The sequence below is a fragment of the Sinocyclocheilus anshuiensis genome, unplaced genomic scaffold, assembly GCF_001515605.1.
Source record: "Sinocyclocheilus anshuiensis isolate Anshui unplaced genomic scaffold, SAMN03320099.WGS_v1.1 scaffold117, whole genome shotgun sequence".
In the NCBI taxonomy this organism is placed as follows: Eukaryota; Metazoa; Chordata; class Actinopteri; order Cypriniformes; family Cyprinidae; genus Sinocyclocheilus; species Sinocyclocheilus anshuiensis.
In genome coordinates, this window is record NW_015536624.1 from 3,061,204 (window position 1) to 3,075,693 (window position 14,490).

The window sequence follows — 14,490 nt, forward strand, 5'->3', positions numbered from 1 at the left end:
AGATAGATAGATAGATAGATAGATAGATAGATAGATAGATAGATAGATAGATAGATAGATAGATAGATAGATAGATAGATAGATAGATAGATAGATAGATAGATAGATAGATAGATAGATAGATAGATAGATAGATAGATAGATAGATAGATAGATAGATAGATAGATAGATAGATAGATAGATAGATAGGATGGATGGATAGACAGATCTCATAATGGCAGGATCATTATTTTATTATATAAAGCTGCTCTGATGGTAAATGAGTGTGTTTGTGGGTGTCACTAGTGAGGGGTTCGTCCCACGCCACAGCAGGACTCAGGATATCAGCAGTGTTTACTGAGAAAGGCAGGAGATCATTCTAATTATCCCTCACAACCCCACTGCTTCTCACACACACACAACTGACTGTTAAACAGACATAAACATACATACACAGTAATGTGAACACCTGCTACACACACACATGCACTGCTACCTGATGAGAACAGTGCCATTTTTCACATGCACATGCTGCATGCAAGTATTATGAAAAATATGCTTGTTATTCATTTTCACTTACTGCTTATTTACACAAACACAAACATGGGGTTCAGATAATTAAATGAGCTCAAAACAATTCTAAGAATTACATCGTCAATTAATGTCATGTCAATTAATCATGTTTACATAAAATAACTGTATTAATAATGATACCATTGAAAATAACTTAAATAAATAAATAAACAAATTAATTAAATTTGTGTGAATTTTTGTGGAAAAAATTGCTTAATTTTTCAAAAAAACATGATGCAAAAAAAAAATAGGTTTCTTTTTCTTGCAAAATATAATCTATTTATTTTATTAATTTTGAATGAAAAATGACCCATATACCCAGTTAAGATTCTATAAGAGGAATTTAGAAAATGAGAAAGAAAATATATGTAAAAAAAATTATAAAAGGATAATTTTTTTTGTTTGTTTTAAAATGTTTAATAAATGCAAATACATGGAAATGAGATCAATCTGCCATGTTTTTCGGTTTTTAAAGGTGGGGCAAGCGATTTTTCAAAAACGCTTTAGAAAACTGATTCGGGCCAAATAGCAAAACAAACTTGTAGCCAATCAGCAGTAAGGGGCGTGTCTACTCATGATGTGGAGGAGAGAGCGTTCAGTGCACCGGACGGACATTAGCCGAGCCGAGCGACGACAGAAAGATAGAGATGGCAGATAAAAAACAAAATAGGAAACCGTCTGCGTAACAAAAGAAGGCTTACGATAAGGCAAGTAGTAGGGCTCGTGTAAATATCGGATCAGCTTTCCAGCGATGGAGAGAACTCAAGGAGCGGAAGGCCTGCGATCGGACGCCGAGGTTGCTTTGTTTCTTCTCGATAGGTGAGTAACACCGTGTCTGTGCCACAACAGCTAAAGTCTGTCTAGTACACTGGACGCGACAAAGCGACCGTTGAAAATCATTTGAAATTTGTGTAAATACGTCATGAATAGAACGCAGCAGTTTTCTGTCGGGGATTTGTCGTGTCGTGCCGCATCCAGTGTAGACCATAGATATTTGTATATATATCTATATATGTGTAGACAGCATCACAGATTATAATGAGTTCTATAGTATTTTGTCACGCCGCTCGCATCCGGTGTAGACACGGTGTAACATTGGTTTTGCTTTGTTTCACAAAACTAATCGTTGCCTGTGTTGCTTACGTATGTGTGGGGCGGAGCTATCAAAATAGGGGCGAGACCCTTTTGGGGTAGGGGCGTGTTTGTTTTGGTGATTTTAAATGTCAACATTGGCTACCAGAAATCACTTAGCCCACCTTTAATATTTGTATACTTTTTGTATTTGAGGTATTTCTTCTTTCAGTTAAGTTATACTCTTTTGTTTCTACATTTGTATTTTTATTTACTTTTTAAAATATTGTATGGCATTTATTTTATTGTAGTTTAACACTGTTTTAAAGATACTATAAAAGACTAATTACTACTGAAAGTGTCGAATTTTATTTTCACCCTTTTTATGAACCTTAGATTTAAACAGACTACTGTACCTTTAATAGCTCTGTATGTGAATGACATCCATTGTCATTGGCTAAACTCATTGCATGTGAAATGATGAGTAACAGCATTCATTACATTCAAGTTCCAGATTTGCTGCTGTTTCATTCAGTAACAGCCTTTTTGCAAAGCCTTGCATTTATGTTGTGACAGATTCACAAAACACTGTGCTCTGAAACGTGCCAGACAAACTGCTGAGACTGGACTCACATAATCACTACTGAATCAATTACACAAACCTAATTAACTTTAATGTCTTATTCACTCTCCTTCATCAGGAAACATTCCCACCCAGATGGTGACAAACCCTCCACTAGTGAAGCTCCTGCCAAGAAACCCAAAGGCAGAACAGGTTTTGGAGACTTCAGTTCCTGGTAGAAGCACGGCACCGTCCCTCACAAAGACTGATCGTTGCTAAATTGAGATATTGGACTGATCGTACTCGGCACAGACCTCTTGGTTTTTCCCTTTTATGGACCCGGTTTTGATTTGTATTTTTAAATAATAATGTGGCAGGGATTGTTTAGTTCACATGTAGTTAAGTCAAGTCTTTCTTTACATTGAGCCCTGTAAATAATCAGTTATTTTTTGAATATTAAATGATTTAATGTATGCGTTAATAAATGCATTTTGCTAAAAGTTTGGCTCGTTCATGCTGCAGTGTTTTTATTTGTGTTAATTGTATGTTATGGAAGCCCGTTTCTGCCACAGATTAAAAAAAAAAAAAGACTTTCAGAGTTCAGAGTTTCTGTCAATTCTGTATTTACATCTAACAATTCTGAGTTTATATGACACTTTTTTTATTTGTGCCACAGAATAAAAAATAAAGGTAATTGCAAGTTTATATTTCACCGTTCTGACTTTAAAAATCTGAGTTTATATCTCATAATTCTGCGTGATCTATCAATCTAAATTTACCATTGACCTCGAAATGTTCTTTCTGAAGCAGTGGCATTACTGAGTCTCTTGCTCTTCTTCATCTAGTGTTTTGTCGTTGTGTGCCGGTATCGTGGCATTGTGCTTTTAGCTGCAGTATCAGGCGTCCTCCAATGGGACGTCCCGTTCATCCCACAACTTCCAGAATGGTGCATGGAAAGTCTCTGTAGTCTTTGTAGTTCACACAATACAGCATTTGTCCTCTTGTGGAAGTTGTGTCTGTGGTTTTGTGGGTCTTTTTTTTCTGGAGGGGAGTTTCCTGTGCTTGCTTGCTTTGTTCTTGACTGTTCATGCTGAGTGTGACTGTAGTGTTTTTTTTTTTAAATATATATATATATAATTTTTTGCTGCTGTGACCCAAGCGTCTTTCATACGACCCCGGGGGCCATTTATGCAAGCTTACTGTTTCTGAAAGTTATTACCTCTTTCACTTCCTTCTGCTGGCATGAGGACAAATCTCACGAAGCCTGTCAGGTGAAGCTCATAGAAACGATTTTATTTTATTTTTTATTTTTTTCGTTTTGTAATGTCATGTCAGTCATGTTTTTATAAAAATGACTTTATTAATAATGATACTCACTCTTGAGAATAACTGCAAAAAATTACTAAAAATAAGTAAATAAATGTCCAGATCTATTAAATTCATGTGAATTTGTGTGGAAAAAAAAGCGCTTAATTTTTCATAAAAACGATATGATGCAAAAAAAAAAAAAAAAGGTTTCTTTTTCTTGGAAAATATAATCTATTTTATTAATCCTGGATGAAAAATTACCCATACACCGATTCAAAAGTTTAGGGTCAGCAAGTTTTTTTTTTTTTTTCTGACAAAGAAATACTTTTATGTAGCAATGACAATACAGACTTTTATAATGTAATAAAAAATCTTTTTTTTACATAAATGCAGTTTTTTTACCTTTCTATTCAAAGAACACTTGATACATAAATGTATCAGTTTCCACAAAAACACTAAGCAGCACAACTGTTTTCAGCAGTGACAATGAATGTTACTTGAGCAGTAAATCAGCATATTAGAATGATTTCTGAAGGATTATGTGGCACTGAAGACCCGCGTGACCCGCTCTTGTGCGTTTAGCAGTGATCAGGGACTCATTTTCTCTCAGTCAGTCTCTGATGGCACAGATGGCGGGTTTACAGCGTCTCTGCAGTCCATCAGTCAGGCTCGTCTCTTTAGTGTCAGAGTGCAGGAGGAAAGTCGATGCCAGTGCAGCACACAGAAATCTGTCACTGTTTACCGAATGCTCCAACAGATTCATGTTCAAATAATGCGCTGTTCTGTCCTCCACATGTTCCTCATAAATGCTATTAGCATTCTTATTTTCCCACAAACTATTTCTGTGTAGGTTTATATGAAATTAGTCATTTAAAATATTTATTTAATAATAAATATTTAACATTAACCCTCTGTGGTATGCTTGTTGTAATAATGAAATATTTGTCCTATTTGATTTATACATATATGTGACCCTGGAGCACAAAACCATTCTTAAGTTGCTGGGGTATATTTGTAGCAATAGCCAAAAATACATTGGTATGGGTCAAAATTATCAATTTTTCTTTTATGCCAAAAATCATTAGGATATTAAGTAAAGATCATGTTCCATGAAGATATTTTGTAAATTTCCTACCGTAAATATATTAAAACTTAATTTTTGATTAGTAATATGCATTGCTAAGCACTTCATTTGGACAGCTTTAAAGGCGATTTTCTCAATATTTCGATTTTTTTTGCACCCTCAGATTCCAGATTTTCAAATAGTTGTATCTCGGCCAAATATTGTCCTATCCTAACAAACCATACATCAATGGAAAGCTTATTTATTCGGCTCAATCGGAAATCTCAATTTCGAAAAATTTAATTTAAATATATTATATATAGGTATATCATTCTTAATCTTTTTTATTATTCTTCTGAACACAAGAAACAAACCATCATTTTGTTATTTATGAACAAATAAAATTATATTACTATAACTAACTAATTATGTGCAGTATACTATTTGTGCAATCTCCTATGAGGATTTTCCTTGCTCACTTTCCTTGCCGTATTGCTCATATTTTCTCAATTTACTATAAAACTATGTTTGATTAAAGTTGATCAGTGAACAAAAATAGCTGTTTAACTTAGCACAGATGTTGCCATAAAATTCAGATGAAGAAGAATTGTAATAAATGTGCTTAATATCACATTTTGAGGTTTCAGCATGTTTCTTTTCTTAAAGGAACACTCCACTATTTTTGAAAATAGGCTCATTTTCCAACTCCCCTAGAGTTAAACAGTTGAGTTTTACCATTTTCGAATCCATTCAGCCGATCTCCGGGTCTGGCGGTAGCACTTTTAGCTGTAGCTTAGCATAGATCATTGAATCTGATTAGACCGTTAGCATCTCGCTCAAAAATGACCAAAGAGTTTAGATATTTTTCCTATTTAAAACTTGACTCTTCTGTAGTTACATCGTGTACTAAGACCGACGGAAAATGAAAAGTTGCGATTTTCTAGGCCGATATGGCTAGGAACTATACTCTCATTCCAGCGTAATAATCAAGGAGTGTTCCTTTAAGATTGACCCCAATATGTTTATGTAGATATCTTATGGCCTATAGAAAGATGTTATTGGTTGCATTTTTAGTGTTGTCCATTTTTTTTTTTTTCTGCATAACAAAGTAAGGTTTTGGATTGAATGACACGGATCAATATTTGGTGGATAAAGTACAAATATATATATATGACGGATATACTCAGTAACAACAACAAGATAACATATTCTTACACATAATTCATTGTTGGTGTTATTGTATAAAGCATTATAATAATATTATAGTGCCTGTGATGGTTGAAACTGGTTCTTAATCTAGTTTAAGATTAAAACACTTCAAATTGGAACTCATGAATTCATCTTTAAGTAAGCCATAGTTTTCAAATCTGTCACAGCTTGAGTTTCTCAGACATGAGATTCTTTGCAGTAATAAAACATTCATCTTAAAAAGGATGAAGATAACATTATCTCAGCGTTATATAATTGCGTTGCATTTATAAGAGTGTCAAATTTCTATTATCGTGTGTACATTCTTAAAAGACCCTTTGAAACAGCTTTCAGTAAAGCAGCAGCCATCTGTTCCTTACGGAGAATCCAGGAAAAGTTCACGTTTGAGCCATTTCTTTGATGTCTGAATGCCAGAGGCTCTTTGGATTATGTTTAAACTGTGAGGATGGACAGCGTGTGACTTGACTTTGGCTTTTAGACAAAAGATTTCTCTTATTTAGGGCCTGAGCGGGTTCCTTAAAGTTTGGAAACATACAGTCTAGATGAATTGACATGTTAAAGCAGCACTATGTAACTTTTTCTGTGTTCAAAATGTGCAAAATGTATATAATGAGCGAATACATCATGAATTCATCTTCCAACCCGCGTTTTTGTCTTATTCCGAATCACTACGGTACACTTATAAGAAGTACTTATATTTGGACTATTGTAGCCTGGTTGGGTCGTCACCGCTGCGGAGTAACACATACCTGTTTATTAACCGCTAGAGCGCCAAAAGCTACATAGTGCTGCTTTAAGTGCAGATTCTGCTGTATGGCAAAGTGTTGTGGGTTGTTACAAAGACTTCAGATGACTTGATATACACTACTAGTCCAAATCAATCGAATAATGAACATTTTTAAATGTTTTTAAAATGTCCCTTATGCTCACCAAAGCTGCATTTATTTGATCAAAAATGCAGTTAAATGTTAATATTGTGAAATACATAATCAACATTTGAAGTGGATCAAAAAAGTTCATCAAAGTTGTCCTAAGACAAGAACGCATTTTGGTGAACTTTGATGAAAGGTTTTGATCCACTTCAAATGTTGACTACTGTATTATCAAATAAAATATATAACTTAAATTAAATAATAACTTAACTATTTGAGTATATTTTAAAACGCAAAGCTGAATTTTCATCATCATTACTCCAGTCTTCAGTGTCACACGATCCTTCAGAAATCATTCTATGATGATGATTTGCTGTTGTTGTTTTTTTCAGCATGAATAGAAAGTTCAAAAGAACAGCATTTATTTGAAATAGAAAGCTTTTGTAACATTATAAATGCCTTTACTGTCACTTTTGATCGATCAACATGTCCTTGCTAAATAAAAGTATTCATTTCCTGTTTTTTACCCTAAACTTTTGAATAGCAGTCTAACTTTCCACAAAAAAAATATTAAGCAGCAAAACAGTTACTAACATTGATAATAATAATAAATGTTTCTTAATCAGCATATTAGCATATTAGAATGATTTCTGAAGGATCATGTGACACTGAAGACTGGAGTAATGATGCTGAAAATCTAGCTTTGCATCACAGCAATAAAATACATTTTAAAATAGTTATTTTAAATTGTAATAATATTTCACAATATTACTGTTTTTATTGTATTTCCGGTCTAATAATTCAGACATTGTGAGCATGAGACTTGTCAAAACATTTACAGAATCTTAATTATTTAAATTTTTTGATTGCAATATATAGTACATTACATCATTTTATATTGCTTTTTGGTCATTTTGGAGTTCAACAGCACCTACCCCATTCATTTTCATTGTTTGAAGAAGAGCAGCCAGCACAATCTCCTTTTAAAAGACATAAGGCTGAGTAAATGATGACATAATTTTTATTTTAGTGGTGAGCTAAGCCTTTCTGCTCCTGCATCATGGTGTGTGGATGAGCCAATGAGAGTGTCTGTGTCAGCATGCTGATGATATCATCACTTCATCAGATCAGTGGGTCTGAATCATTATTGCAGATGCGCTCATTGGATCAATGAAAAGTGATCAGCTGTTACTAATGTGTGTCTGAGAAAGAGGTCGTGTGCAGCCCCGTCTGGCCCCGTGCCACCCCACCAGTGCCCGACCATCAGCACTGCACCAGATTACATGTGTTTGGAAGTGCACACAAGTCTGAAAGAGAGCTGATAGGTCATCTTGTATTTGAGCTCAGATTTCTTGTTTGGGAAGTTGGTATCATTATGACACCAGTGAGAGAGATGTGCAGAGTGAACACACTTTATTTCATTTATTTCTAATTTAATTAAAATGTACATATTTATTTTAGTATTTTTTATTTATCTAATTCATTTTATTTTAAGAATTAATAATTTGAATAATTAATACTTTTATTTTTTTATTTTATTTACTTTGTAGTATGTATTTTATTGTACATTTTTACTTTATAAGTTTTTTGCTTTATTTTGATTTTTGTTTCATAATTTTTATTTGATTATTTTAATGTACTTTCATTTTATTTTCCATTTTTGCTTATGCTATTTTATTTTATTCATATAATATTTTTATTTACATATTTAATTTTTATATTATTTCATTCTATTTTTGTATTTTAGTTCATTTATTTTACAGTATTTCAAGTTATTGTTTTTGTTAAAGATTAAAGAAGTTATTTTTATTTTTTATAATTATTTTAATATTATTCTGTTTTATTTTATTTCATTAATTTACTTAAAATAGTATTTTAATTTATTGTAGAATGTATTACTTTTTATTTTATGAATGTTTATTTCTCATTTTGTAATTACTTCATTTTATAGTAGTAGCATTTTAATGTATTGTAGTGTTTCTCACTTTATTTTAGAAATGTTTCATTTTTCATTTATTTTTTGTTTTGTATTTTATATTTGTACTTTTCATGTTATGTTTTATTTTTAAAAATAAAATGAATACAGTTACTTTTATTTGTTAATGTTTTTTTAGTGAATTTGCACTACTGTAATTTTATTTTATGTTACATATTACTTATTTTTGCACTGCTTTGGCCATACAAATGTCATGCCAGTAAAGAACACCAAACTGAAAATGAAGCTCAATGTCATAAAACCTACTGTCTTGGGCTGCCATCGACTAACCAAATGTAGTATAACACACACCGAGACACAGCTAGTGTGTCTGACTGGGTGAATATGATTCAGAAGTTTTATTAAATACAGAGGGGTGAGGCGAGACTCAGCTGGCATTTTTGGTGTCAGCGGTAAAAAATGCCTGAGGCACAAAATGTGTGTATATATTGTGTCTCTCTCCGATATAATCCTGTCATTTAACAATAGCATCTCCAGACTTAACACTGAAAATGCTGTATACAGTGGTAATACTTTAATACTTAAATTTCTTATACAGTAGCTGCTGTAAGCATTTTCTTTCAGCATAAATATCTTTCTTTCTTAACAGACATGACTGAAATAGGTGTCCTGAGAAATCACACCTGTCCGTGTGACAGCTCCAGACTCTGACTGCGCTCTGCATGCGTTAGTTGATCTCAAAACTTGGAGGCTTGATTTTTAGAGGAAAACTGTTTGTTTTGAGAAACAGTCAGCATTCTAAGTAGCACTGAAATTGTAACTTTTAATAGCAACTAAAAAAAATGCCCCTCTTTCTCTGTATGATTCAGTTTTTCATTTAAAAAAAAAAATATATATAATATTTTAATTGAATTTTTATTTTTGAAAATAAAAAATATATATAATTGGTCAAATATAGTTAAGCATTAGTCCACTTTGTGTCCCATTTTGAGCCAAGTGAATTAAAAAAAAAATGTATAAATACAGTATCTCACAGAAGTGAGTACACCCCTCACATTTTATCTTTGTATCTTTAAAAATTGAGTTGCATGATTTGTGTACATAAATCACCATAAACATTGGCAGAAATTAAGCTGCATTTATTTGAGCAAATATACAGTGAAAACAGTAATATTATGAAAAATTATTACATTTAAAATAAATTTTGTATAATATATTTTAAAATGCAATTTATTTTTGTGATTTCAAAAATTAATTTTCAGCAGCCAAAATTTCTTATAATTATCAACATTGAAAACATTTGTGTTGCTTTATATTTGAAACCATGATTTTATTTTTAGTTTTTTTTTGATGAATAGAAAGCATAAAAGCATGTACTAGTAATAAAAAATCTGTTGTAACATTATTAATGTCTTTACTGATGCTGTTTAATTAATTTAATGCATACTTGTTGAAAGAAAATCGTATTGACCCCAGACTTTTGAAAAGTAGTGTGTATAAAAATTTGATCAGTCTAATTAAGTTCATTAATTTCATAGTTCATTCATTTAAAACTGAAAATTCTGTCATAATTCACCTATCCCTTTATATCTCTACAAACTCATGACACGAAACCAAAGTCAAAGTCTGCTCTTCTTCATACAATGACAATGCATGACCAATTCCTGTCAAGTTCAATGTTGATTGGTTTATTAAGGATATACGCTAGGTTGGACTTGAAATGTTTTTCTTTGCTCACCAAATCAAAATTTCTTTATCTGGCCTAGTGCACCAAATCTCATAAAACCAAGCCAAGCAAGCAAATACACATGGAATGTTGTCTCTTTAATGTTGTCTGTAACAGGATAACAGCTGTGCTCTTTTAGTGCTCTCTGTGACTCGTGGCTCACTTCTTAGCACCTTCTCATGGTCCTATCTGTTAATCCAGAGTCACCATCACCAATGCGTTTAGCTCTGTCACAGGCTCATATTCACCAGCACGCATGTGTGACGTTGTAATGAGGTTAAATGAGTCGGATACTGGACTTTGGAATAATGGAAAGCCATAGAACATCCTGTTCCAAAGAACTGAGAGTATTGGCCGCTGGTCTTGTGTCCCCTCCTTCAGCTGTTATTATCCTTCTGAAGGGATGAGTCACCCCTGGTGCTGTCACTATCTGTCTGCCTGCTTTCCAGCCCGTTTACGTGTCTCTCCCTCCATATAAATCAGACACTGCCAGTACACAGCTTTTGCTTTGTACAGAGACCCAGGAGAGGATCTGGGGTCAATGCATTCAATGCACTTGAGTTTTGCGTATTACCAGCAGAGGTGGGTTTGTCCTGTGTCATCGCTCTGGTTTTAGGTTTCTCAAAAAGCCTATCCAGAGATGAAAATATAGAAAAACAGAAGCAAATATGTTGCCTTGTAGTAATAAACTGGCAGCGAGAGATTCCTCATATCCTCTTTATCTTTTTACCTCCAGAATTCATTTTTAGCGACATTTTGATGTTAACACGAAATGACAACAACATCTTAGTGGTAGTGATGTTCATAAACATCACTAAGGCAACCAGAAGTAAGAATGCCTTCTAGTGACTACAGCAATTACTGAAGATATATACTAACTTTTAAAAAAAAACAACATACAAAATCTGCACAAATACTGGGTAAAATATACATTTTAGTCATTAACTGAACTATTTTAGTGAGTGTTTTTTTGAACACAGTTTAGGGTCAGTAAGATTTTTTTTAAAGAATTTAATGCTTTTAGTTGTAATAAATGAAATTAAAAATGTATCACAAAAACTTTTTTCACAAACATATTTTGGCTTTATAATATTTTGTTGTCTTTTCAACATTTATAATAATAAGAAATGTCCCTTGAGCAGTAAATCAGCATAATAATATTATTTAACATTATTACTGTAATAATATTTCATATGATATAATATTCCATGTTATAATATTATACATTTCATATTATAACAGTTTTTACTGTATTTTTTATCAAATAATTGCAGCCAGAATGATCTCTGAAATATCATGTGACACTGAAGACTGAAAATGTAGCTTGTCCATCAAAAAATAAATTCCATTTTAAAATGCATGAAAATATAAAACAGTTATTTTAACTTGTAATAATATTTCATAGTATTACTGTATTTTTGATTAAGTAAATGCAGTCTGAAAAGCATAAAAGACCTCTTTCAAAAACTTTTTAAAAAATCAATCCCAAACTTGAACAGCAGTGTATTTATATTCAATTAAAGTAAATTACTAAAATAAATGTGCACAAATATTGGGTAAAATATACATTTTAGTCATTAAATTAACTATTTTAGTCAGTGTTTTTTTTTTTTGGTGATAGTTTCAGTTTTATTATATACATAAGGTTTACGGTGAGTTAGTTTTTTTTTTTTTTAAGAATTTCATACTTTTAATTGTAATAAATTAAATAAAAAATGTACCAGTTCCCACAAAAATATTCGACTGTTTTTAACATTTATAATAATAAGAAATGTCTCTTGTGCAGAAATCATAGCATAATAATATTATTGATTACGTTGAATATTATCACTGATTTAGTTGTTTATGTTCTGGAGAAAGAGCGCACGTGTGTCGTGCTACTCTCCAAAATGACGTTAACTTGGGGAGAAGAATTGTTGAATAAATTATGTTATTTTTGTTTTCTTTGTGCACAAAAAGTATTCTCGTAGCTTCACAAAACTGAAGTTGAGCAACTGATGTCACATGGACATCACATTTTACCGATGTCCTTATACTATGTTTCTGGACGTTCTGGGAACATTTCAGTTATGTTGCTGTCTATGGGAGGGTCAGAGAGCGCTCAGATTTCATCAAAAATATCTTAATTTGTGTTCCGAAGATGAACGAAGGTCTTACGGGTTTGGAACGACACAAGGGTGAGTAATTAATGACAGAGTTTTCATTTTTGGGTGAACTAACTCTTTGAGATTTATTATCGTTAGTTCACGTTGACTGATGTAGCTCACAAATGAATCCTTATTATAGAGTTTTATTATATTACTATTAGTATTTTATTATTATTTTTGTTTCTTTTTTTTTAAATATCTTCTCCAAGCAAACAGTGTGGACATGATTGAGGGCCCAAAAGACCTGCAGCTGGATTTGAGATTCCCCCTGAGGCCCTCTGGGACTGTGTTTCCTCTGTATGACAGTATATCTACACAATCAGTGGAAGGGTCTCAGTCGGACAGCCAAACGATATGTTTTCTTTACTGCTACAGTGGAGACCAGTCTCCCGACAGTAAGACTCTTTAAGTGTGCAGACCACATGCTGCTCCTGAAATAAACACTCGGCTAAATTTAGCATTAGCGCTGACCCCAGAGGCAGCGACTTCTAATGGATCACTAATGCAGCATTGAGACACCAGCCTAACTTCATATGATGCAGATCTGTGGAGGGAGTTGGTGTTTAGCTACTCATTTTTGTATTCCTCCATTTCATTTTTTCACTCTCTCTCCCTCTTGCTCTCTCAGCTAATGCAGTGAGGGCTCAGGCGGGGTGTGTGTGTGTGTGTGTGTGTTGGACTGACGCCAGTAGCTTGGCTTGACTGGATCACGGGCCTCTGTCCTGACACTGAAGCAAACGGGGGTGGAGTCTGTGTGAGTGTGTGAGTGTACGAGTGTTTTCTTTCTGAATCTGAGGGGGTGATGAGAGAACATAGCTGAGGGAAAACAAGTAATGTGCTGGTATTATCATAGTAATTTGATAAACAGCACCATTCCTAAATTTCGAGTTGGCAAGATTATTTTAATGTTTTTGAAAGAAGTCCCACCAATGCCACATTTATTTGATCAAAAATACATGCAATTATATTTTTAAATATAACTACAATTATTTAACATGTAGCCTACTCTCCAAAAAACTATGGTAATACAATGGCAGCAAGTCCAAAAACACATAGTGCACTGTAAATTTTGGGTACATTTTTTGAGAACAATAAAAGAGAATGAGTCAGTCGCGATGTTTAAAACAAGCATTACGTTTGAGCCATGACTTAGTGGTTTTGTGATTGTAGACATATTGAGTCGTGGTGCTCATTTGAGGGATGCAGGTTTCAAATCTCTATCTCTTGCAGGGACGTGCACAGACATTTTGAGGGACAGGGGCTCAAGTGGAAAAAAGTGGAATACTTCTCATATTTATTTTAATTTTTTTCTAAACAAAACGCTAAATATATTAGGGGCGTGTGATATTGACAGAAAATAAATCTGAATATTTTCTGAGATTTTATCGGTAACCATAATTAGACGATATTTTGCTGAGTGTGTTATTGTGCTGATATCTTAAGGACTACCGTGGACAGCTGACTCCTAAAGTTTTTCATATTCTGTGTGGTAATCAGTTCACAGAAGTGATAGAAATGAATCTTTTCCAATAAGTTTAAATAGATTTTTTACCTTTTATGGGCATTTTTACCTTTATAGAGCCCTTTTTTCTAAAAGTGGGCATCATCTTTTCAGTCAAATTCTTAAATTGAATCAGTCAATTAGAATAAATCATTTGGGCTGTTACCAAGCAAATGAAATCAGTACTGACAAAATTCATCTTTGCAATGCAGAGGAAACACAGAAGCTGCATCTGAAGTGGCATTTAGATGCATTTACACACTGTTTAATGCAGGACAGGAATGCATTTAACCTGCAGTTACAAATGCATTAATACTGTTTTGAAATTTTAAACATAAAACATTGAATACTGATATTTAAAATTATTTTAAAAAAAATGAAAAGATGCTTTAGATGTGAAATTAAAACCGCCAGTAGGTGGCAGCAAGTCACTGTTAATAAGAGAGTCATTGCGATTGAACCGAATCATTTAAACGGTTTATTCATTCAGGAACAAAACACGGTCATGTTGCTCAGAGACGCAAATTGGAATTATAAATGTT

The 14,490-nt window shown here is 33.1% G+C and overlaps 1 protein-coding gene across 1 annotated transcript in view; it reads left to right on the plus strand.

Annotated features, from left to right (window-relative positions):
* The window catches only part of LOC107704977 (peptidyl-prolyl cis-trans isomerase-like 2), a 34,706-nt gene extending 32,012 nt beyond the window's left edge, over positions 1-2,694 (plus strand). Inside the window, exon 18 of the mRNA XM_016508084.1 lies at positions 2,326-2,694. Coding sequence (XP_016363570.1) covers positions 2,326-2,349 — 24 coding nt within the window. The 3' untranslated portion in view covers positions 2,350-2,694. The remainder of the gene's footprint in view (positions 1-2,325) is intronic.
* Positions 2,695-14,490: the final 11,796 nt, after the last annotated feature.